Source organism: Globicephala melas, chromosome 19 (assembly GCF_963455315.2).
Source record: "Globicephala melas chromosome 19, mGloMel1.2, whole genome shotgun sequence".
Taxonomy (NCBI): domain Eukaryota; kingdom Metazoa; phylum Chordata; class Mammalia; order Artiodactyla; family Delphinidae; genus Globicephala; species Globicephala melas.
The window spans coordinates 5,325,516-5,349,370 of record NC_083332.1 but is presented as its reverse complement, the minus strand read 5'-3'; the positions used below and the strand labels follow the sequence as shown (position 1 = coordinate 5,349,370).

Below are 23,855 nucleotides of genomic sequence, written 5' to 3'. Positions count from 1 at the left end.
ATTTAAATTATATAGATAATTCTAATAAATTGCTCTCTAGAAAGAATATATAGATAATATCCTCTACTACTCCTTTGCCTGCATAAAATAGTGGCTAATATTTCTTAAGTGTGTTTATTTTATTTGGGAATGATGCCAAACAATATAACAGCACAGTTCACCATTTAATTACTCTGAAATGCCCTTCGTTTTTTAAGGAAACATTTGCATACATTTGAAGCCTCACCCCTCACCCTTCCCTACCAGAGGCAGCCACATTCCCAGGCCCCTATGGGCATCGGTGTTCACAGAGCCCCGCTCTCAGCATCGGCCCCGCCCCTTCAACAGGTCTCAGACCAGCCGTACTCATTCCCATCCCCGCTTTAACTGTTTTCCAACTTTCACCAGCACTCGAAGTTTCCGTGTTTTGTCCATGACCTGACCGCCGCCTTTACAACGTGTCTCAACTCCTACAAACTTCGTTGACAGTCCCAAGTTTCCTCCTAACACTAGCTCCTCGGGTCTCTGCCGAACGGAACTGCACTTCCTGTAAGATGGCCGCCCCCTTGGTGCTCCTCCGTCGTGGCTCACGGGCGCCGCCATCTCTCTCGTTTTGCCCAAAAGACAAAATAGAATCCAGCTCGCGCCGCCACGGCCTTGGATAGGGCCCAGCCTCTCAAAAATTATTCAGCCTAGTGCTTCTGACCGACAACGAGGAGGGAAAGGGAAGGAGGTGTCCAAAAGTGATTTCAATTCTTCCTTCTCTGAGCCGTAGCCTCCATCATGACAGTTTCCTCCCCGATCGCTGAGATGGGCGTGGCCACGTTACGTCATAGAGCTGGTCGTGGGGCCCGAACTCCAACACGCCGAAAGGCTCTGAGGTCGGGCAGGGCCGGAGGCGTCCCTAGCGACAGCCAGCGAGGGGATTTGGGCGCCACAGCGGAGGAGTGGGAATCATTTTGGAAGTGAATTCAGTCTTCAGCAGCTGGCGGGAACCTTGAGAATCTCAGCAGCAGGTGGGTCGGGGTCTGCACGTGGGTCCGGAGTGAGGGGCCTGTGAGGCCAGTGAAAGGCCTTCTGGGGGTGTCTTTAGGTTCAGTCACTGGGGAGGCTTCGCTTCAGTAATAGGCCTTTTGGCGGTCAGTGTTATTAAATGTATGAAGAGAGAAACGACCGAGGCTCTGACTGAGGATTTTTGTCGATGTGGGTATTTTGAAACCCAGCCCTCCTAAAATTTGAGTTCCCCCGCTGACTTTATATTTAACCTCTCTATCCCAAACTTTATTCTTTTTCTTGTCTCACCCTTGTTCCCCTCAGGATTGAGGAGTATCAAAGAAAGGGGGAGATTGAAACTGAGCAGGACCCTGAAGTACCTCTTGGGTACAAAAGCCCTTCTGTGTCACCCCATTTCTAGTTTGTAGAAAAAGGCTTTGGTCTCTTGGGGCATCCCTGAGTTCCAAAGATCAGACTAATTAGGGAAGTGAGGGAATATAGAAACAGGAAAAAGCAGACAAGAAACAATAGTTCACAGAGTCCTAGTTCCTCCTCAAAGGATGTGCATAACGATCTGATGCATACCTTTAAGTTGTTCTGCAGAAACTAAGACACCTTCCAGGGTGGAGGATGGTGACTACTTGCTGAGCATAAGCATGTAGACCTCAGACTGGTTGGAACCAGAAAGTTGATTAAGGTTCCTGAAACACTCTGTTACCTCACCAACAACCAATCGGAAGAAAGTCATCCCTCACCTGCATCCTTCACCACAGATGTTGCCTTTAAAAACCCTCCCCTGAGGGCTTCCCTGGTGGCGCAGTGGTTGAGAGTCCGCCTGCCGATGGAGGGGACACGTGTTCGTGCCCCGGTCTGGGAAGATCCCACATGCCGCAGAGCGGCTGGGACCGTGAGCCATGGCTGCTGAGCCTGCGATCCGCAGCGGGAGAGGCCGCAACAGTGAGAGGCCCGCGTACCGCAAAAAAAAAAAAAAAAAAAACTCTTCCCTGAAAGCCATCAGGGAGTTGAGTCTCCTTGCTGGGCCCTGTAGTAAACGCTGGACTTGCCTTCACACCAATGCGGTGCCAGTAAATTGGCTTTGCGGCTCAGCGGGTGAGCCGACCCAAGTTTGGTTTGGTAGCAACTTCTGCTCGTGAAGCTCAGTGATTAAGACCTGGAGTGGTAGGTGTAGATCAGTGAATTCGATGTCTCATGCAGGTCTGCGATTCACTCAGACGTGGGGAAGCCTGGGATGGGGGACGGGTGCTAATGAATGGGGGTTTCTGGTTCAGATTTCGGATTTAACTTGGAGTCATTTTTTGTCGTTGTTGTTTTGTGGGGGAGGCTAGTGTATGTGGAGGGGCATGAGGCTGGCGCTTTGGAGACCCAGGGTCCCTGGAGAGTAGGTAGGTTGAGGTTCAGATGGCGATTCCGGGGCACAGACTTGATGATAGATTCATTCAGCTGATCCAAATCCAGTTCGCTCCTTCAAGTCCATACCTTCATCAAGGCGCTAATTAAAAACTCTCTTGTCGGGCTTCCCTGGTGGCGCGGTGGTTGAGAGTCCGCCTGCCGATGCAGGGGACGCAGGTTTGTGCCCTGGTCCGGGAAGATCCCACATGCCGCGGAGCGGCTGGGCCCGTGAGCCATGGCCGCTGAACCTGCGCGTCCGGAGCCTGTGCTCCGCAACGGGAGAGGCCACAACAGTGAGAGGCCTGCGTACCGCAAAAAAAAAAAAAAAAACTCTTTTGCCTTGCCACATAAACACTCTTGTCATTGTCTTCCCAAACAAAAATGTAGTTAGATATGATCTAGTGATGTGTTATAAAAGATACGTTTTATTATTCTTGCCTCCAACTTTACTCCACAGTTTTCTTGGATATTTCCTTTCAGGTTCATGCTACACAAGTGAAAACATCTCTGTTACCCGAAACGCTGATCTCCAGTGCAAACCATTGTGTATGTTTAATATTTTTTTGTTACCTTTGCATTTGGAATGACCTGTATAACAGATATAATTTGGTTTTATCACTTCATTTCTAATTATAAACACTTCCATAGTATAAAAGGATTACAGATTTTCTTAATGGCTGCAGTAGTGTCACATCAGGTGGGTGAACCAGTGACGAGGTTACTAGAGTCCCATTAAATGTACGTATACATTAATTTGGATAGGCTTGACATATATCTATACTTTTCTGCAACATGTTATGATTCTATGCTTATCCAGGTTCTCTCACCCACCCACAGGATTTGCTGCCATTTACTACTGAATAATTCAGGGTGTTCATTTATATTGCCTTTTTAGTTTGAAGGTTTTTCTTGGGTTTTTTTCCTGGATGTGCAGGGTTTTGTGTAAAGTCGGATCTTAACAAACGGCACCGCGAAACAGAGGAAAGCTTCAAGTGAGCTTTATTAGGGAGCGCTTCTGGGCGAGGTTCACTGGTCCGAGAGAAAGGGGCCAGAGAAGTCGCACCGGGCGAGGGTTGGGCAAGATTTTATAGGGGAAGAAGGGAAAGGGGTGTGGTGAATCTGGGAGGGCGCAGGGTATTCCTTATTTGGTGGTCTTTTCGGGTATCCTGGGGGACGGTTAGTCCCGCCCCTCGAAAGCGGGAAGGCTGGGCTGGGTTCAAAGTCCCCAGGTCAGTTCCTGGAACTAAGTGGTCCGGAATGTCTCCAGGGCACTTTCTGGAACTGGGTGGTCCGGAGAATTTCGGTCTGATGCAACCTGTGAATCTGATAGTGTTCCCCTGCCTCGGGCCAGTTGGCCTTACATTTTGTTTCTATTTTGATTAATGTGTTGAATTTCTCGTTACTGTTGATTTCTAGTTGTGTTGCATTGTGGTCAAGGAATAAGCCTCTTTGATATTGACTTGTGAAACTTACGAAAATTTCTTTCTATGGCCTACTTTGCTCTGTAAAGCTTTATTTTTTTTATATTTACACATAGGTGTATTTCTGGAAAGGCAGGTGGCCCTTCTAGGGCAACACAAGTGATTCCATAAAGTGAATGGGTGCAATGCCAAGAAATCATCAGCAGGGACATGAGGGCTCATGGACAAGGAGTCATGAAATTGGGATGTGGCCAAGATGTTGCATTCATGTTCTCCTCCCCCATGAAGTTTTATAGCTATAGTTTTATAGTCCTAGATAGTCCTATAAATAGTTTTATACCGTTTCTCTTGTGCAGATCTCTAGTCCTGGTGCCTAAAGTGATTCTAGGCTGGAGACCAACGGGGACTGCATGTACTCAGGGGTCAAAGAACAGTTGCAGTAGGGGCAGGGCGGTGTCGGTGGGTTTGGGGGTTTAGAAAAGCTACCGGGAAATTATCTTAGAAAAATTTGTGGCCAGAAGGAGTGGAAACAAAAACTCAAAGTAATCCCACTGAATCAATGACCTTATAATGTGAGTCTTTCTGACTCCTTGTCTCTCTGATTTGCTGCTTTGGAGTGAGTATTGGAACTTGCTCCTTTTCCATTTCTCTGTTTGTGGAAGAAGGTTGCTGTCTGTGTGTATGCATTGAGTGTTCTAAGAGCTGTTTCACAAGTCCAGTTTATGCATTGTGCTTATGTGCTACCTTCTGGTGTGATATGAAACTGTCTGAAAAGTAGTAAACTTTGCAGGAAGTTCTACAGAGAACTAAACTTTTGGAGGTTGTCTGGTTAAGAAGGTACAATGGTTAAGGTGATGAGCTTTGGAGAGAAAAGGCCTGGGCTTGAATTCTAGCCCTGCCTCTTAGAAAGTATGTGACTCTGGACAAGATACTTTATCTCTAGGTTTTAAGCTTCACTTCCTTCGTTCTAGTGATTTGATACTTCTAGATTGGTGGTGAGGATTAAATAAGAAAGTGCTTAGGATTTGCTTAACACATTACTCTTTATAATGTTTGCTCTGCCTTGAGGTCTAGATGTTGTGGTTTTTTATTTTTATTTATTTTATTTTATTTATTTATTTTATTTATTTATTTTTTTGTGGTACGCGGGCCTCTCACTGTTGTGGCATCTCCCGTTGCGGAGCACAGGCTCCGGACGCGCAGGCTCAGCGGCCATGGCTTACGGGCCTAGCCACTCCGTGGCATGTGGGATCTTCCCGGACCGGGGCACGAACCCGTGTCCCCTGCATCGGCAGGCGGACTCTCAATCACTACGCCACCAGGGAAGCCCTATGTTGTGGTTTTTTAAACAAAAGAAAACTCTTAAGTATTGGGATTTGATGTTAGAGGACGCCTATATTGGTTTTTTTTTTAATATATATAAATTTATTTATTTATTTTTGGCTGCGATGGGTCTTTGTTGCTGCGTGAGGGCTTTCTCTAGTTGCGGTGAGTAAGGGCTACTCTTCGTTGCGGTGCGCGAGCTTCTCATTGCATTGGCTCTTCTTGTTGTGGAGCACAGGCTCTAGTCATGTGGGCTCAATAGTTGTAGCTCACGGGCTGTAGAGCACAGGCTCAGTAGTTGTGGTGCATGGGCTTAGTTGCTCCATGGCATGTGGGATCTTTCCAGACCAGGGCTTGAACCCATGTCCCCTGTGTTGGCAGGTGGATTCTTAACCACTGCGCCACCAGGGAAGCCCCCATATTACTTTTCTGTTAGTTCTGTGATAAAGTAACATAAATTAGTGGCTTAAACAACACAAGTCTGTTATCTTACAGTTCTATGGGTTAGAAGTTCAACATGGATCTTACAGGGCTGAAATCAAGGTCTCAGCAGGAGTGTGTTATTTTCTAGAGGCTCTAGGGGGAGAATCTGTTCGTCTTTTCCAGCTTCTAGAGGCTGCCCACACTCCTTGGCTCCTGTTTCCCTGTCCCCCCATCTCCAAAGCCAACAATGGTGTGTAGAGTTCTTGTCACATCACACCTCTCTCTGGTCTCTTCTGCTTTCTTCCATGTATAAGGATCCTTGTGGTTATGTTGGGCCTACCTGAATAATCCAGGAAATCTATTTTTAGGTCATCTGATTAGCAACTGTCATTTCATTAGCAGCCTTAATTCCCCTTTGCCTTGTGATGTAACATATTCACAGCTTCCAGGGATTAGAACGTGGATATCTTTGTGAGGGCCATGATTCCGCCTACTGCAGCACCTTTACTGCAGGACACCACCGCAATAAATAAATAAATTTATATTAAAAAAAACTAATATAGGCGTCCTCTAACATCAAATCCCAACCGACAAGGTGTATGGCTGAGGGGAATGCACAAATTAAAGTGAATTTGCTTTTGAGTCCTTAGAATCAAGTGAAGTAAGGAGAAGGAAGTTCCAGAACCAGGAAAGCGTCACTTCTGGGGATGCCATTAATTTGAGATGTGAGAGCTATGAGCAGAATTTGAGTGACAATCTAGAAAAGTAAAAAAAGAAGAAGCCCAGTTCCAGTCATTTTCTAAGAACAGAAGAAAATGACCAAGGCCCAGGTGAGTTTTACATATTTATTTATTCCCTCCTTTTCTGTTGTGTTTGTAGAGGCTTATACAAATTGACTTGATTAATTGGAAAGTGACACATTGATAAGAGCCTGAATCTGAAGACAAATAAATATCAACCATAACGTTGATGTCACGGTAAACTAGGAATGGTGGGAATGCAGGTCAGAGATTCTGCTCAGAATTTTGAAGTCAGAATATTAATGAAAAACTGTAAGACCTGAGGGGTTATTTATGTTGCGCTAGCAGATTATCTCCAATAATTTTGGTAGCCAGTGCCAGCAAGAGAAACACAAAACATTACACGATTCGTGCTTTTGTACAGAGAAAGTAGATCATTTCCTCAGAAAAGTAAGTATTTCCTGGTACTGAAGTTTTAATAAATTTCTTGATGACTTTTCCTGCAGGGTGCAGTGGCCTCAATGGCAGCCTTCTGGTATATGCAAGAAGAGGTTCCCATTTCTCTGTTTCATGTGTGTGTGTGTTTTTACACTTTCTTATGGGGGCATAACATACATATAGTAAAGTGAATTTTTACACAGTTGTACACCTGTGGTTGTTTCTTATAGGGTTCCTTCAGTACCCTTCTGGTATTCTGGCTTTCTTCAGCTATAAAAACCTAGATTTATCTAGACAAATGCATGGTTTAAATGGCCTCTCAAGCCATTTTTGCTGAATTGGATTCCGGGTACAGACCTACCAGCAGAGTTTAAAATCACATTCTCTGCTAAAGACTTGGGATGTAGGGATCCATGATGTTGTCTTTGTCACTGCATCCCAGCCTTAGAAATGTAGTATTCTTCCCGAATTATTCGTTGTCAGTTTTTAATCTACCTCCTTGTATTAGTTTCCTGTGGGTGCCGTAATACATTACCACAAAGTAGGAGGCTAGAACGACAGAAGTGTATGTCCTCACAGTTCTGGAGCCCAGAAGTCTGAAATCAGGTTGTCAGTGAGGCTGTGCTCCCTCCAGAGCTCCTGTCCCTTGCCTCGTCCAGCTTTTGGTGGCTGTCTGCATTCTGTGGCTTGTGGCCTTATCGTTCCAATCTCTGTCTCTGTCTTCACGTTACCTCCCCCTCTTCTGTTTGTCTGTCTCCTTCTGTCTGTCTCTTATAAAAACACTTGTCATTGGGTTTAGGGCCCACCCAGACTATCTGGGACTATCTTCTCATTTTAAGATCCTTAATTACTATATCTGCAAAGACCCTTTATCCAGACAAGGTAAAATTTACAGGTTGGGGATTAGGAAGTGGACATATCTTTTAGGAGGCCACCATCCAACCTGCTACCTTCCACTTTTATCATCTTTTGTTGTTATCAAATGAGTCATATACAAATCATTTGTTTGTGAAATATACAGAAACAATATGGAAATAAATAGAGCAAAAGAAGAAAGTGGCCCTGTCAAACCCTTCTCTACTCATCACTTAGAGAAATAATTCTGTTTTTATTAACACTTATATGCACATAGATATACATACATTATGTACACTTAGGTGCATATACACATATTTTTTGTGAAAATATTTTTGCATTACTGAGATCATAATAAACACATTACTTGCTTTATTCCTATAGCAACCTGTCCTGGAGAACGTTCCATTCAAGTATTTATGTATCTATTTCATTGCATTTAGGTTTGCATGATATTTCCTAGCATGTATATGCCTTAATTTATGTACTCTGTTTATATAAAGGTACTTTTTTTTTTTTTTGGCCCGCCGTGCAGCATGGAGTCTTAACCACTGGATTGCCAGGGAAGTCCCTAAAAGTACATTTTAGCCATAAAATTTCTTCACAATACACACTCTGAATATGTGTGAAATTTTTTTTAGGTTAGATTCCTAAAAGGGAAATCTATGAGTCAAATGGTACCTGGACTTAAATTTTTCATGGTTGCTACAAAATTGCCCTTTTTTAAAGTCTTCAGCACTTCCTCTCAGAGTTTATGAAAGTCTCTATTTTTCCCACATTCTTGCTATTATTTAATATTGTATCCGTTTTTAAATCTTACAAATCTGAAATATAAAAGCTATATCATTTTTTGAAGGTTGTAGAGCCTAGTGTTTAGTTTTTTTTAATTAATTAATTTTATTTTGTTATTTTATTTTATTTATTTATTGTTTCTGGCTGTGTTGGGTCTTCATTGCTGCACGTGGGCTTTTCTCTGGTTGCAGCGAGCGGGGGCTACTCTTCGTTGTGGTTTGTGTGCTTCTCATTGCGGTGGCTTCTCATTGTGGAGCACGGGCTCTAGGCGCGTGGGCTTCACTAGTTGTGGCACGTGGGCTCAGTAGTTGTGACTTGTGGGGTCTAGAGCACAGGCTCAGTAGTTGTGGTGCATGGGCTTAACTGCTTCATGGCAATGTGGGATCTTCCCGGACCAGGGCTTGAACCCGTGTCCCCTGCACTGGCGGGCAGATTCTTAATGACTGCGCCACCATGTGAAGCCCCTAGTGTTTAGTTTAAGAGCACAAATTCTGTGGTCAGATTCACTCATTCATATCTTGCCTTGGTCTATAATTACCTGCTTGATCTTATTCTGTTTATTTAACCTATCTGCAGTCCTTTCTTCATCTGAAAAATGGGAATTGTAATAGAATTTACATAAAAGGATTATTCTGAAGATTAAATAGGTTAATATATATCAGAGTTTTTCAACCTCAGCACTATTGACTTTTTTGGTGGAACAACAAATTCTTTGTTGAGGGGTTACCAAAGATTATAGAATATTTAGCAGTTTCCCTGGTCAGTACCCATTGGATGTCAGTAGCACCCTCCCACCCCCAAATTGTGATAACCTAAAATGTCATATGTCTGCTGTTGTAAAATAATTGTTGGCCAGTTGAGAACCACTGATCTATGTATATACGTATATAGATATGTAGGACATAGCTTAGAACATTGCCTGTTATTTAATAAGTGCTATCAGGGCTTCCCTGGTGGCGCAGTGGTTGAGAGTCCGCCTGCCCATACAGGGGACACGGGTTCGTGCCCCGGTCCGGGAAGATCCCACATGCCACAGAGCGGCTGGGCCCGTGAGCCATGGCCGCTGAGCCTGTGTGTCCGGAGCCTGTGCTCCACAATGGGAGAGGCCACAACAGTGAGAGGCCCGCGGACCACAAAAAAAAAAAAAAAAAGGTGTTATCAGAATTAGTTTTACTATTATTTTTACTTGCATTATTATCAGTGACTTTGAACATATTTTAATGTATTTATTAACTGTTTGTATTCTGTGAATTGCCTAATCAAATCCTTTGTGCTGATTTTGTTTTTTCTGATCTCTAAAAAAAAAAAATAGGTTTCAGGGATATTAATCTTTATCTGTTTTTTGCAAGACATTTTCTAGTTGGTATTGTTAGTATGCTAGTTCGTGTGAGTAGTAAACTACTCATTTCTACATATTGATCTATCACAGTCTATCTTCAAGTAATATTATACCACTTCATTCATGGTATAAGAACCTTAAAAGAGTGTGCTTCCATTTCTTCTCTACCAGCCTTTGTGCTATTGTTGTCCTATATTTTACTTCTTTGTATTTTAGAAATCCCACAATACATTATTATCATTGCTTTAAACAATCAGTTATCTTCTGAAGGTATATAAAAATGTAAGATTTTATATTACTCATAGGTTTTTCATTTCTGCAGCCCTTCATTCATTTGGGTAGATCTAGATTTCTATCTGAAGGACATCCTTTAACATTTTTGCTAGTACATGTATGCCGCTGCTGACTTGCTTTAGCTTTTGCATACCTGAAGAAGGTTTCATTTTGCCTTCTTTTTTTTTTTTTTTTTTGCGGTACGCAGGCCTCTCACTGCTGTGGCCTCTCCTGTTGCAGAGCACAGGCTCCGGACGCACAGGCTCAGTGGCCATGGCTCACGGGCCCAGCCGCTCCGCGGCATGTGGGATCCTCCCAGACCAGGGCACGAACCCGTGTCCCCTGCATCGGCAGGCAGACTCTCAACCACTGTGCCACGAGGGGAGCCCCTCTCTGGCTGTTTTAAAATGTTTCTCTTTAGGTCTTTTTTCTGTTTCATGATGAATAGTTTCTATTCCTGTATCTTCAAGTTCACTAATCTTTTCTTCTGCAGTGTCTAGTCTGCTATTGATCACATCCAACTAGTATATTGTTCATCTCAGACATTTCTAGAGTTGGAATTGGGTCTATTTGATATCTTCCATATTACTCCGTATCACGTTCATGCTTTCCTCCACCTTTTTAAACATATGTATGTATAATATGTATTTTACTATCCTTATCTACAAATTTTATTATGTATGTCATTTCTGGTTTTGTTTCTGTTGATGATCTTTTCTCTTTGTATGAGTCATATTTTCTGTCTTTGCATATCTGGTAATTTTGATTGAGTACCAGGCATTATAAATTTTTCATTGTTGAGTGATAGACTTTTATTCCTTTAAATATTTTTCAGTTTTATTCTGGGATACAGTATAATTTACTATACCTGTTTTTCAATGAGAGGGAGGCTTTGGGTACTATTAACATTTTGAGCTTGACAATTCTTCCTGTATAGGACTGTCATATGCTTTACAGGATATATAGCACCCTTGGTCCCTGACCATTAAATACAGTAGGCACCTGGTCAGTGTGACAATCTGAAACATTCTCACAAATTTTCATATGCCTCTTTGGTTTTTAAAAAATTAATTAATTAATTAATTAATTTTGGCTGCATTGGGTCTTTGTTGCTGCATGAGGGCTTTCTCTAGTTGCGGCAAGCGGGAACTACTCTTTGTTGTGGTGCACGGGCTTCTCATTGCGGTGGCTTCTCTTGTTGTGGAGCATGGGCTCTAGGTGTGAGGGGTTCAGTAGTTGTGGCTTGTGGGCTTAGTTGCTCTGCAGCATGTGAGACCTTCCCCAGCCAGGGCTCATACCTGTGTCCCCTGCATTGGCAGGCAGATTCTTAACCAGGGAAGTCCCGTATCTGTCCTTGATATGACATCTAAAGTTGGAACAAGACAAGGATGTCCAGTGACACCACACTCTTTGGAAATATTAGTCAAGAAAAGAGATAAAAGAGATATAAATTTGGAGAAGAGGATTTAAAATTTTCCATACAGATAATTTGGCTGCATACTTGGAAAAATCTGAGAATCACTACAAGCTTATTAGAAACAATAGGAAAAATCCATATATAATATTAAGATATACTAATAAGTATAACATTCTTTTTTTTCATAGAAATAAGTTTTACTTTTAATTTTCTGAAGTAAAATAACTGTTAACAAGACTTAGTTGATAACCTAGTTACCTCATACAGCTTTTTTTTTTTCCTTTAAAATACTCAAATGCTCTTGCATTGCATTCTTTAGAAAACAGACCAGAAGATACTTGCATTTAACAAGTTCTGTGAAGAACATTCAACCACATCCATGTTTTTCATGATACTGGAAATACTGTTATATGATATGTCAATTTAGCCTATCTCTTAGAAGAAAAACTAAGACAATCGAAGTAACTAGTTTTCTAATCTTTAGTTCTGTTTCCACAAATAAAACCTATCACTTTTCACAATGAGAAAGCAAAAAATAATATACAAGCCAAAAGAGCTAACCTGAAATCATTTATCCCCTTTATCAAGATAATAGATTAAGTGCAAGAGATCAACAAAACAAGAATAGTTACTGTTTTTTTAACCATTTAACTAACTCTGGCTCAAAGTTAATAAATAACAGCAATGTACAACCCATAAATGTATATAAATTCCGTATCATATTTTCCCTATTTTGTAAGGAAAGAAAATAGTTTTAATGTGTAAGAGGAAGAATAGTAAAACATATTACTAAAAGGCAATTTTGCCATTGTCACTGCTCAAGAAGTACCACAGTAACCTTCTAGCAAACAGCTGCTGCCCATTCCCCAAAATGTGAGATTAGGTGATTCTAAGTAAGCATGAGGAAAAAAATTACAACACTTTTTGTCCCCATTCATACTGCTCTCCCAGCCCCAGAAATTCAGATTAAATGGATTTTGCAGAGCATTTCTACCTAGTCTAACAACTTAATGTAAACAAAAAGCAACATTCATTTTTAAGTAAAAATCATAACACTGTTTTTGAAACTGAAAATGGGATTCTCATCATATAAGAGAATAAGCTAAACAGCAAATAAATTCTTGTGTAGAGACAGTTATTTACCATAATCAATTCAAGTGTAACTTGAAGTTCTCAAATTATTTATTTTCAACTCAAGTAAAGACAGTTAGGCCACTGCAGTCAGTTCCTCGTCTGTGTCCGTTGCTTCAACTTTCAGGTCCAATTCTCCTAAATCTCTGTCTACAGCTGTCACAGTTTTCTTCTTACACTTCTTAGGCGCCGCATCATTAGCACAGATTTTTCTCATTTTAATGTTTGGCAGTTTCTTCAGATTAAAATCCCATTCCCTGCATTTAAAATGTCTGGAATCTCGGGCTTCCCTGGTGGCACAGTGGTTGAGAGTCCGCCTGCCGATGCAGGGGACACGGGTTCGTGCCCCGGTCCAGGAAGATCCCACATGCCACGGAGCGGCTGGGCCCGTGAGCCATGGCCGCTGAGCCTGCGCGTCCGGAGCCTGTGCTCCGCAACGGGAGAGGCCACAACAGTGAGAGGCCCGCGTACCGCAAATAAATAAATAATAAAATAAAATGTCAGGAATCTCAAGGCCGCAGCCCCCCGTACTGCTGCCGCTTTCGCTCCATGGTCTGCTTGATGACCGCCTCGGGAGCAGAGCTGCCTGCCCTCGCTGGCCTTGATGCTGCTGTGTAACTCAGTCTGCTCCAGCTCACTGCTGAACTGATTTAAATACGTTTCAGTTAATTCACAAGCGTCTCTCTTTGAATATTCTACGTTTTGGGGATCAAGATAATTTTGAAACCGCTGCAGTTTTTCACAAATAAGGTTGAGATGCAATGCCTTTTCATTCTTCAGTTTTTCCTTTTTTTCTAGTTTGTGGGCCTCTCTCGTAATTTGAGCTGCTTTTCTACTATATGGATGGATGACTTTTTTTTTCTTGTCCTACACTTTTTCCCTTTGGTGCTTTAGGCATGGCGACGTCCTTGCGACCTGGGACCTCCAGACCTCCGACTCCACGCTGTGGGACCTCAGGGTCTGCGGCAGCAGCAGCTCACGAGGCAACTCCCAGTATAACATTCTTGATTGAAAGTTATTTCACTTGGCACTTTGAAAATACTATTTCATTCCTTTTCAGGCTTCCATCACTGCTGTTGAGGACTTAGAGGCTATAAATCATATTTGTTCTTTTGTTAGGTATATGTCATTTCCCTTTGGATATTTTTGAATTTTCCCTTTGAGTTTGGTGTTCTGCAGTTTTACGTCCATGTGTCTAGGAGTGGATCTCTTTTTCCTGATCCTGCTTGAAATTGTGGGATTCTCTCATCCTGAGGTTGTGTGTCTTTTACCAGCTCTAAAATATTCTCTGCCCTTACATCTTTGGTTATTACCTTCCCTCATATTTTCTGTTCTTCCCTCAGACTCAGAATAGGTGTAAATTCAACATTCTCACGCTACCCTTCATATCTCTCAACCTCGCTTTTGTATTTTCCATCATTGTCTTTTGCACTTCAGATCTGTTGTCTAGTTCACCATTCGCTCTATGTCATATCAAATTGGTAGTCAATCTATAAATTGAAATTCCTAATTTCAATTACTGTATTTCTTGTTTTGAGAATTCATCTTTGTTTCTTCAAGTTAGCTCACTCATCTTTGAGACTGTGTTATGCCTTTGCATATATTAAACTTTGTTTATATTCTGTGTCTTACAATAGCATCATCAGGTTTTTCATGTTTAATTCTAGTGCTTATTGTTTCTGTTTAACTTGTGCACAGTGAAGGCTTCTTGAGAGCAAGAATACATGTGTTTGTTTTGATATCACCTGCATGTAGTTCAGTGCATGCACATATGCCCACAGGTGGCAAATCTATCAAGGTTAACAAGAGGTTTTAATGACCGCATTTCAGAAAACCTTCTGAATTATTGAGGGGGTGGGTGGCTGAATCACAGCAGCAGGATATCTGTATAAGACTTTCCATTCTTCCACACTATATAATGTAAATCACCTATATAGATACAACCTACGCAGTAGAAATGATTAGAGTAGACTTCTATACTTCTCTTCCAAACCATCAAATGATCACCCCAGATTAAAGAAGAATTCATTACTACAGGAATCATTATTATTTGAAGATGTAGCTGTGGAGTTCACCCGGGAGGAGTGGAGGCTACTAGACCCTGCTCAGAAGGACCTGTACCAGAATGTGATGCTAGAAAACTATAGCAACCTGCTGTCCGTGGGTAAGAACTGCTTCCCTGTGCCACTCAGTGTGCCCAATCAGCAGTCTTTCCTTTCTCAGTTGTGCAGTGATTTGGGGGCAGGTATCTGAAGTGTGAATAATGTAAGAGAGATTGTCAAACTTTTTCTGCAAAGGGCCAGATACTGCAGGCTGTTTGGGCTACTTACTGTCTCTGTAATTATATTCTGGTTTTTCTTAAATAACACTTTTATTTTATTTGTTTTTTCAGCACACACATATTTTTATTTATCAATTATATAAGTATTCTACTAAATTTATTGCATGCACTATAAAATATACTTAAAAATAGAAACATCAAAAGAATGAAACATCAGTGAGATAAATATTTTTAAATGGTTTTAATTTTTCAAATTTAATGGTACAAAACACTTTTGCTATCATGTGTTAGAAGTTTGCCCTCACTTTTCGAATACTCTGTTTTGTAAGAGCACCTTATTCTGAATTAATAATGCTTTTAAAATGTAAAAAAAATGCCTTAGTTACAGCCACGGACCATAGTTTGCTGGCCCCTACATAAGACTTGAATTTTATAAGTGACAGATTCTCCGTCTCCTCTCAGGCCTCAGATAGAGGGAGGAGTATGTTTTCCCTACTCCAAGGGGAAAACTCTTTTCCAAGGTATAGTCACACAATCTATAAAAGGTATCATTTAACAATGTTTAGATCTCACGCCCAAAGATATTTTCCTAAATATTCTGTTATTTTTCGTGAATAGGGTATCAAAGTCCCAAACCAATTCAAATCTTCAGGTTGAAGCAAAGAGACAAACCATGGTTAGAAAAGGAAAATATCCACGGTCAGAACTTTCCAGGTAAGTGAATGAGAAACATCCAGGTAGAAAAGAAGTAAATTCCTAGATTTGTGGAGGCCTCACACCTTTGAAATAGTGTTGAGGTGACTCATCTTCTGGTTTCTAACCTTTTGACAGTATCTAAACAGAGCCTCTGAGTATTACTCTCCTATGTTAATATTCATTGCTTAAGCATTTAGAGGAAAATACTCCTGTGTTCTCACCCCTGGATTTGATACTGATTTATTTCATCTAGGATCTTGATTTGTTTTGCTTAGATATTTTTCTTAGGATTCTCAAATTTTTCCCTTCTTCATTGACTGCCATAGTATCACTGCTTGTTCCTTCCTCTTCCCTTGCTTTGAAAATTCAGTCTTCCACGCCTCTGTGCAAAGAGAGAACTTCAAATTCCCCATCATCTTCTGACTACTGAACCTTGGGTAATATTGATTTCCTTCCTAATATTCAGCCCCACCCAGGGTGCTGTGTTCCCATGGTAACCCGGTCTTTTAATGTGCATCTGTCTGTTTCCTTATTCTGACTGGGCAAATATGAGCTAAAGCAAATGTAGCAAAACATTAACTATAGAATCAAAAGAGGTGGATATATGGCTGTTCACTGTGTAATTCTTTCAATTTGTTTGTTTGAAAATTTTTATAGTAAAATGGTAAGGGAAGAGCTATAAGTTTTGTAATTTTCAGAGTGAATTATGCCTCCCACATACACTGAAATAAAGGAATTCACTCAAATAAAAAAACAAAAACAGAAAATTCACAATCTTAGACCCCACCTGAAATCAAACCATAAACCTCATGCATACATTGCTGATTTCTCTGTATATTTGCTGGATGAGGTATTTATCTTGATTCATCTTAGTTACTCTCAGTTTAATTTCCCGAGTCTAAACAATCCTAGTTATAACCCTACTACCAACTATGGGATATTTAAATCCCTCTGTGATCAAGGGACTGCAAGATACAATGTGATGCTTACATAGAATTTTCTTTCCATTCCCTAAATTCAAAGTCAGCTTCATTTAAACCAGTCTCTACAATGCCCGCTACACGTATGATTGTTTCATTGATTCATTCCCTCAGCAAGTATTTTTAATGCCTAATACATGCTGCTATGTAGTGTGCTTTATATTATGTGGCTACAGCAGAGAATAAAAGGGATTAGGTTATTACTCTCACAGAACTTGCATTCTAAGTGAGGGAGGTACACAAGAAATATACAGATTTTTCTGGTGGTAATTAGAACCGTGGAGAACAATGTAAGGGGTAGTGAATGTCAAGCAATAGGAGGGCATGATGTTTTATACACAAGGGACAGGGAATGCCTCTCTGCTCTGCTAGGGTGGCTGAGTGGAGTGAGGGATGATCCATGGGTAGGCCTGGGAAAAGTGTACCAGCAGTGGTGGTCCTGAGGCAGAGGTGTACCTGGCGTGTTTGAGGACTGTCCAGGAAGCCTGTGTGGGGAGAGCAGAGCGATCAAGTGTGGAAGTGATACTCATGAGGTGAGAAAGGGGCCCACACGATGCAGGGCACTGCAGGCCATTTTAAGGACTTAGGATTTTTTTTCAGAATGACAGTTATTGAATGGTTTGGGGCAGAAGAGTGACATGATCTGGCTTGTGTTTTTGTTTGTTTGTTTGTTTTGGCCACGCCGCACAGCCTGCAGGTTCAGTCCCCCGACCAGGGACTGAACCCAGCCCTGGCAGTGGAAGTGCCGAGTCCTAACCACTGGACTGCCTGGTAATTCCCTGTCTGGGAATTTCTATACAGGCACAGCTCATTTTATTGCGCTTTGCTTTATTGTACTTCGCAGATAGTGTGTTTTTTGCAACTGAAGGTTTGTGGGGAATTCCTTGGTGGTCCAGAGGTTAGGACTTTGCACATCCACCACAGGGGGCACGGGTTCGATCCCTGGTCGGGGAAGTAAGGTCCCGCAAGCCTCGTGGTGAAACCAAACCAAACCAAACAAAACAAATTGAAGGTTTGTGGCAGCCCCGTGTCAAGCAAGTCTATCAGCACCATTTTTCCCAACAGCGTTTGCTCACTTTGTGTCTGCGTCACATTTTCGTAATTCTCTCTATATTTCAAACTTTTATTATTATTATATTTGTTATGGTGATTTGTAATCAGTGATCTTGGATGTTACTTCTATGACTTGCTGAAGGCTCAGATGATGGTTAGCATTTTTTAGTGAGAAAGTATTTTTAAATTAAGTGTACACTGTGTACACTATGTACACTGTTTTAGACACAATGCTATTGCACACTTAATAGACTACAGTATTGTGTAAACATAACTTTTTTTTTTTTTTTTTTTGCGGTACGCGGGCCTCTCAATGTTGTGGCCTCTCCCGTTGCAGAGCACAGGCTCCAGACGTGCAGCCTCAGTGCCCATGGCTCACGGGCATAGCCGCTCCGCGGCATGTGGGATCTTCCCAGACCGGGACACGAACCCGTGTCCCCTGCATTGGTAGGCGGACTCTCAACCACTGTGCCACCAGGGAAGCCCTAAATATAATTTTTATATGCACTGGGAAACAAAAAAATTCACGTAACTAGCTTTATTGCACTATTTGCTTTATCATGGTGGTCTGGAACTGAACCTGGAATATCTCCAAGGTATGCCTGTACAGATAATCCCAAATTTGTCCTCTAGCCTAAGTCTTCTCCAAATTCCTCTCTCCAGTTGAGTTCTTCATGTCTGCACCAAGATATCCATCTCAAAATGTTTATGTCAAAATACACACCTGATTTTCCCACATTCAAAACCTGTCTCCCTGATGTTCCTCAACAACTTAGCTGGTACGTCTAGTCATTTAAGCCAAACACCTAGGGAAAACCCTTGATTCCTCCCTTTTACTTACATTGAATTCAATGCTGAATGTTGTTTTTTCCTTCTCCTAGATGCACCTTGAGTTCATCCGCTTCTCCACACGTACACTATTGTTGCTCCACACCAAGCCACCATTATCTCTTCCCTGGATTACTTCATTAACTTCCTCTCTCCTACACTCCTTCCTCTCCCATCACTATCCATGTAGCAGTTGGCAACCTCTTGGAAATATAAATCAGAACCCCCCACCTTCTCAAAACTTCCAGTGGCTTGCCACTAGTCTTAACGTCAAATTCAGCTTCTTCCTACCAGATCTACGTGATATGACTTCTGTCTACCTTTTGAACTTCAACACTTCCTTCTCCCTATATAGCTATTCCACTCAGGGCCTACTGGCTACCTTTCTATTTCTTGACCTGGCCAAAACCTTTCCTGTCTCAGGGCTTTTGCATTGCTGTTGTACTTGAATGAAAACTTGCAATTCTTTACATGAGGTTGCTTATTCTTTATTCCTGGTTTCTTGGCTCAACTTTTATTTTCTCACAGGTGTTTACCTATTTAAAGTTGACCAACTCCCACTGTTCTTTTTCATGTGCCAGGAACCAGTTTTCAGTCTGAAGTTGTCTTATTTCTTTGCTTCCACTTTGTTCTCTTTTGCCTAGTGGGATGCATTTGTATTCAAGTGCTAGGACAGTGAATGATACATAGTAGACATTCAATGAGCATTGGGGGAATGAATGGCTATATCCTCCATCATGCTAAATCAGATGTCTCTCCAACATACTTTATCTTATGTTAATGAGACACATTTCTACTTCATCCTCTTTGCCCATTTTGTGAGGATCTATTTGGAGAGCAGCAAAAACTTTACTAATTGAGAATTGTCTACCATTGATTCTGAATCAGCTGGGTTTTTTTTTTAAGATGTTATGGCTTTATTTCATTGTGTTTCTTCTCATATTCAAGAAGTAAATTTACACTTGATGGTTTTCTTCATATGACAGAATTGTCACAAAGAGCCAGCCCAAACCGTGGCATTTTAGAAGCAGTTTTACTACCATAACCTGATTATGAAAGAATTAATTTTCTTTCTAGAAGTTGGAGAAATTGGTGATCATATGCAGTGGTCTTTGGAAATCCAAAACAAGCGTAAAAATATGGAAAGAGGCCGTGAACACAGTTCATCGGGAAATGTGTTTCATCTGCGCAGAAATCTTGTTACTTTAAGGCAAAGCCATGAAAAGTTTGATGTACTGAACTCTAATTTAGATTTAGTTAACCAGAATAAAAGTTGTGTAGCGAAGAATCCTGACAAGTTTAATAAATATGAGAAATCGTTTCTTCGTACTAAGCATGAAAAGCGTTACACTGGAGTTAAATGCAATAAATATGGAAACACCATCTGCACCAATTCGAAACTCAGTATACATCAAACTGAAAAACGAAAGAAACATGAGTGTATTGAATGTGGTAAAACCTTCATCAAAAAGTCTCAACTCACTGTACATCAGAGAACTCATACAGGAGAGAAACCATATAAATGCCTTAAATGTGGTAAAGCCTTCTGTAGGAAAGCAGAGCTCAATATACATATGCAAGTGGAAAGAGGAATAAAACCCCATGCATGCAGTGAGTGTGGGAAAACCTTCTCCAGGAAATCTCAGCTCCTTGTACATCAGAAAACTCATACGGGAGAGAAACCCTATACATGCAGTGAATGTGGAAGAGGCTTCATCCAGAAGGGTAATTTTCTTATACATCAGCGAATTCATACTGGAGAGAAGCCCTATGGATGCAAGGAATGTGGTAAAGCCTTCAGTCATAAGCCATGTCTCGTTGCACATCAGGTATTTCACACTGGAAATCCTCCCTATGTATGCAGTGAATGTGGAAGAGCTTACTTTCAAAAGTCGAGTCTGATTAGACATCAAAGAGGTCATACAGAAGAGAAACGCTATAAATGCAACGTATGTGGGAAAGGCTACTCCACGAAGTCAATACTCAGTAGACATCAGAGAGTTCATACAGGAGAGAAACCCCATGGATGCAGCAATTGTGGGAAAGCCTTCTGCCACAAGTCCTCCCTCACTAAACATAAGAAAACTCATATGAAAGAGAAATATGTGGATTCAGTCAAGATGGAGAATGATTTTCTTGGGAACCACAGCTCATTATGCACCACAGAATCCGTACAGGAGAAAAACTCTGTTGAAACAATGACAGTGCAAGGGCCTTCTGTGGCCATGCAGACATCATTAAATATCAGTGGGTTCCTAGCCCAAGGGAATGTAGTCCTTGTGGGACAGCCTGTTGCCAGATGTGTACCCTCAGGTAATAACAGAGAATTTGTACAGGAGAGAAACCTCATAAATGCAGTAAATGTGGTAGTGCCTTCAGTTACCAATTATGTCTTATTTTATGTCACAGGAAACGTGTAGGGAAGATTTGGTACGTTCAGTGTGGAAAAGCTTGTAGATCAAAGTTTTAGCTTTTTATATAGTTGAAAACTTTCACTGAGAGAATGCTAATGAATGTAGTGATAATGGGAAGATACACCTCATTAAGTATCAATGGCTCTAAGTAGGTTGAATTGTAATGAGCTTGACTTCAAAATCATCAATAAATTCACATCAGAAAGAAATTTTAGGAAGGCAGTTGTATCAAGTCCCTAAGACCACCCTCACATTTGATTATTCTCTAAAAGCAGTCACTAAACTCATAAAAGCTGCTATACTTACTGTTACAGTTTATGACAGTGAAGAGTTACAAATTGAAATTAGCAAATGTAAAAGGTGCATGAGGCAGACTTTAGGAGAAACCAGGTGCATCCAGTTGTACTCCCAGTGGAGTTGTATGGACAGTGTTTAATTCTTCCAGCAATGACCTGACAACACATATGGCATAGTGCCAACCAGAGAAACTCACCTGAGCCTTAGTGCCAGGGGGTGGGAGGGGCAGTAAAGGGGTTAGTTATGGAGGCATGGAGAAACCACATGACTGACCTTAACTTCTCAAACTCCAGCCTCCTAAGGATCAAACTGATACACAATGGCCCAGAGCCCCAGGCAAACAAAAGCAGGTGTTCACCAAAAATCATATTGCTAATGTAAACTATATGGCATGGCCGAAACCCCAGGTGTACAAAGACGCTCTTGGCAGGCAGGATATTCCAAGGGCTTAGAGGTTCCTTCTCAGGTGCCAGTCAAGGGTCATTCCTTTCATTGGAACGTGCAGGGTCTGAACACCCCAAACTTGCCGAGTCAGCCGCTAATTTGCACAGCAGTGAATAGGACAAGGTTTTCAGTAACATGATTCCTCATCACGTGTCAGAAATAAGGAACGGCTATGGATACACCAAATGTGTTGAACCTTTAGCAGAATGGCAGAGATGTCACAAAGGAGATAAGCTGGTGATTGCAATGGAAATTTGGAAACTTGTTGACGTAAGTCTACCCTCGTTTTGCATCAGATTAACACCCTTAATGTGTATTTTTTTTTTTTTTTGGCTGTACGCGGGCCTCTCACTGTTGTGGCCTCTCCCATTGCGGAGCACAGGCTCCAGACGCGCAGGCTCAGCGGCCATGACTCACGGGCCCAGCCACTCCGCGGCATGTGGGATCTTCCCGGACCGGGGCACGAACCCGTGTCCCCTGCATCGGCAGGCGGACTCTCAACCACTGCGCCACCAGAGAAGCCCCCTTAATGTGTATTTTGATAGAGAATGTCTTGAACTCTTTCTCATTGCTTGGGAATGACTCCATAACTCATTTGAAGATGGTTTATAGTCCATGTCACATTGTACCTATTATATCTAAATCTTCTATCATCTTTGCCGTATTCTCTTAGAAGCAAGTTCCTAGGCCAGCCCACACTCAAGGGGAGAGTTGAGAATCTTTGAGGGCCTTCTTAGAGCCAGCCTACCAGAATAATGATTTTCAGGGAAAAAGACATTCTCTGCCGAGAGTTGCCATGGTTTCCTGCTTAAACAGTGCTTGAACAGAAGCTGGCGCTCGCCACCCCACCCCCTCAACCTGGCCGTGCAGAGCCAGCCTTCTGCCTCCTCCTCACAGCACCCTTGGACCACTCCCAAGGCGAGTGGGAGTAGTGTGACTGCTGTGACTACCACGTCCCCCTCACAGGTGCCCCAGCACTACCACCAGGACTTGGAGGCCACAAATAACTTCCAGATCCACCGGGAGCCTCTGACATTTACCTGCCCGTGTCTCACAACTTTGATGGCCACGATGTGGCTTTGGAGAACTTTGCCAGTTGTTCTCTTCACCAGTCTCGTGAGGGGAGGGGACATGCTGAGAAGCCGATGAAGATGCAGAACCTGCTAGGTGGCCGAATCTTTGGTGTATCCTGAAACCAGAACAGGATGACTCGGAGAGTGGCCTCAAGGCAAGGCATGTGTGTTCCACTCAGAAAAAGGCACGAATCAGTCACTACTGGAACTGCACAAATTTCCTACTGCGAAAAATGACCCCTGCTCGTGTGACAACCTGAACGAGCAGGTGAAATACATCAGAGAATTGGGTGACCACGTAACCCACTTGTGCGTGATGAGGGCCCCCCAGTCTGGCACGGCAGGGTGTCTCTGACAGGCTCACCCTGATGATGAGAGCTAAGCATCAGGCTGGCTTCCCAGTGGCCCTGGGGGTGACTTCCCTGGTTACCATGACAATGCATCCATTTGGGGGTTTCCTTTACCTTTTCTGTAAGTTGTACTGAAGCATCCACTTAAGTTTTTTTATTTGTACTATTCCTTCCAATTTGTACCCAGATTCAAAAAAAAATGACAGACTCGTAAAGACCCCAGGTTATACTAGCGTTCCAGTGCCATTGAGAATACCCAGTCTCATGGTAAGAGGGCCCTTGGTTGATAAGAAAATCTCACAAATGTCACCCTGTTTTTTATGTAGAAGTGATTTAGCTAGAAGTCACTGCTCCTCAGTCATTCACGTGAAGCTTTGTGCTGGCTTGAACAGGACAAATGACTGGTACAAGGAATTAGGAGCCTGGAGGATGGACCGCCCCCACCCCCGGTCCCCTGCTCTCCCGCCATGGAACTCTTCCTCCAGTCTCTGAGGAGAGAACATGGCTGGCTGATGCTAGAATGCCTGAGGGCGTGGAATGAAGATGATTCTAAGACTGTGGACGAAAACTTAAAACAGCAACCAACTGTTTCCTCTGCAGCAAGAAGAGAAAGCAAACAGGAAAAAGCAAGTCCCATCTCCATTTTCCTTCTGCCTACCCGTTCTCTCGAGTGGCCCATGTTGGCAGAACTTAACGTGAAGCTGGCAAAAGAGAATCTGGTTTGCACTATCACAAAGCAGACAGTGGAAGAGTAGGTTGAGAGGTGAGAGACTAAATAATCAGGGGAGCAACCTACTTCAATTGAGATTAGCTGTGGTGCGTGCCCCTGGCCCCTGCAATTTACAAATCTTACAGTCCACTTATAGACAAGTGCGGATTGAAAATATATTTGTGAATAAAATGAT

General features: G+C 42.2%; 1 protein-coding gene and 2 pseudogenes across 3 annotated transcripts; 2 read left to right on the top strand and 1 right to left on the bottom strand.

Annotated features, from left to right (window-relative positions):
- The first annotated feature begins 207 nt into the window (after positions 1 to 207).
- Positions 208 to 22,430, top strand: LOC115847702 (zinc finger protein 350-like). 3 transcript variants are annotated; one of them, XM_030847812.2, is made up of 5 exons: positions 208 to 995; positions 6,200 to 6,379; positions 14,572 to 14,698; positions 15,434 to 15,529; positions 19,450 to 22,430. In XM_030847812.2, the coding sequence occupies exons 2-5, from the start codon at positions 6,365 to 6,367 to the stop codon at positions 20,790 to 20,792; spliced, it is 1,581 nt and encodes a 526-aa protein (XP_030703672.1). In that variant the 5' UTR covers positions 208 to 995; positions 6,200 to 6,364; the 3' UTR covers positions 20,793 to 22,430. The 3 variants fall into 3 exon arrangements, with proteins under 3 accessions (XP_030703672.1, XP_060145177.1, XP_060145178.1); XM_060289194.1 differs by having other exon boundaries at positions 6,193 to 6,379; XM_060289195.1 differs by lacking the exon at positions 6,200 to 6,379.
- Positions 11,804 to 13,432, bottom strand: LOC115847718 (translation machinery-associated protein 16-like; annotated as a pseudogene).
- LOC115847762 (ferritin heavy chain pseudogene) lies at positions 20,925 to 23,855 on the top strand (annotated as a pseudogene).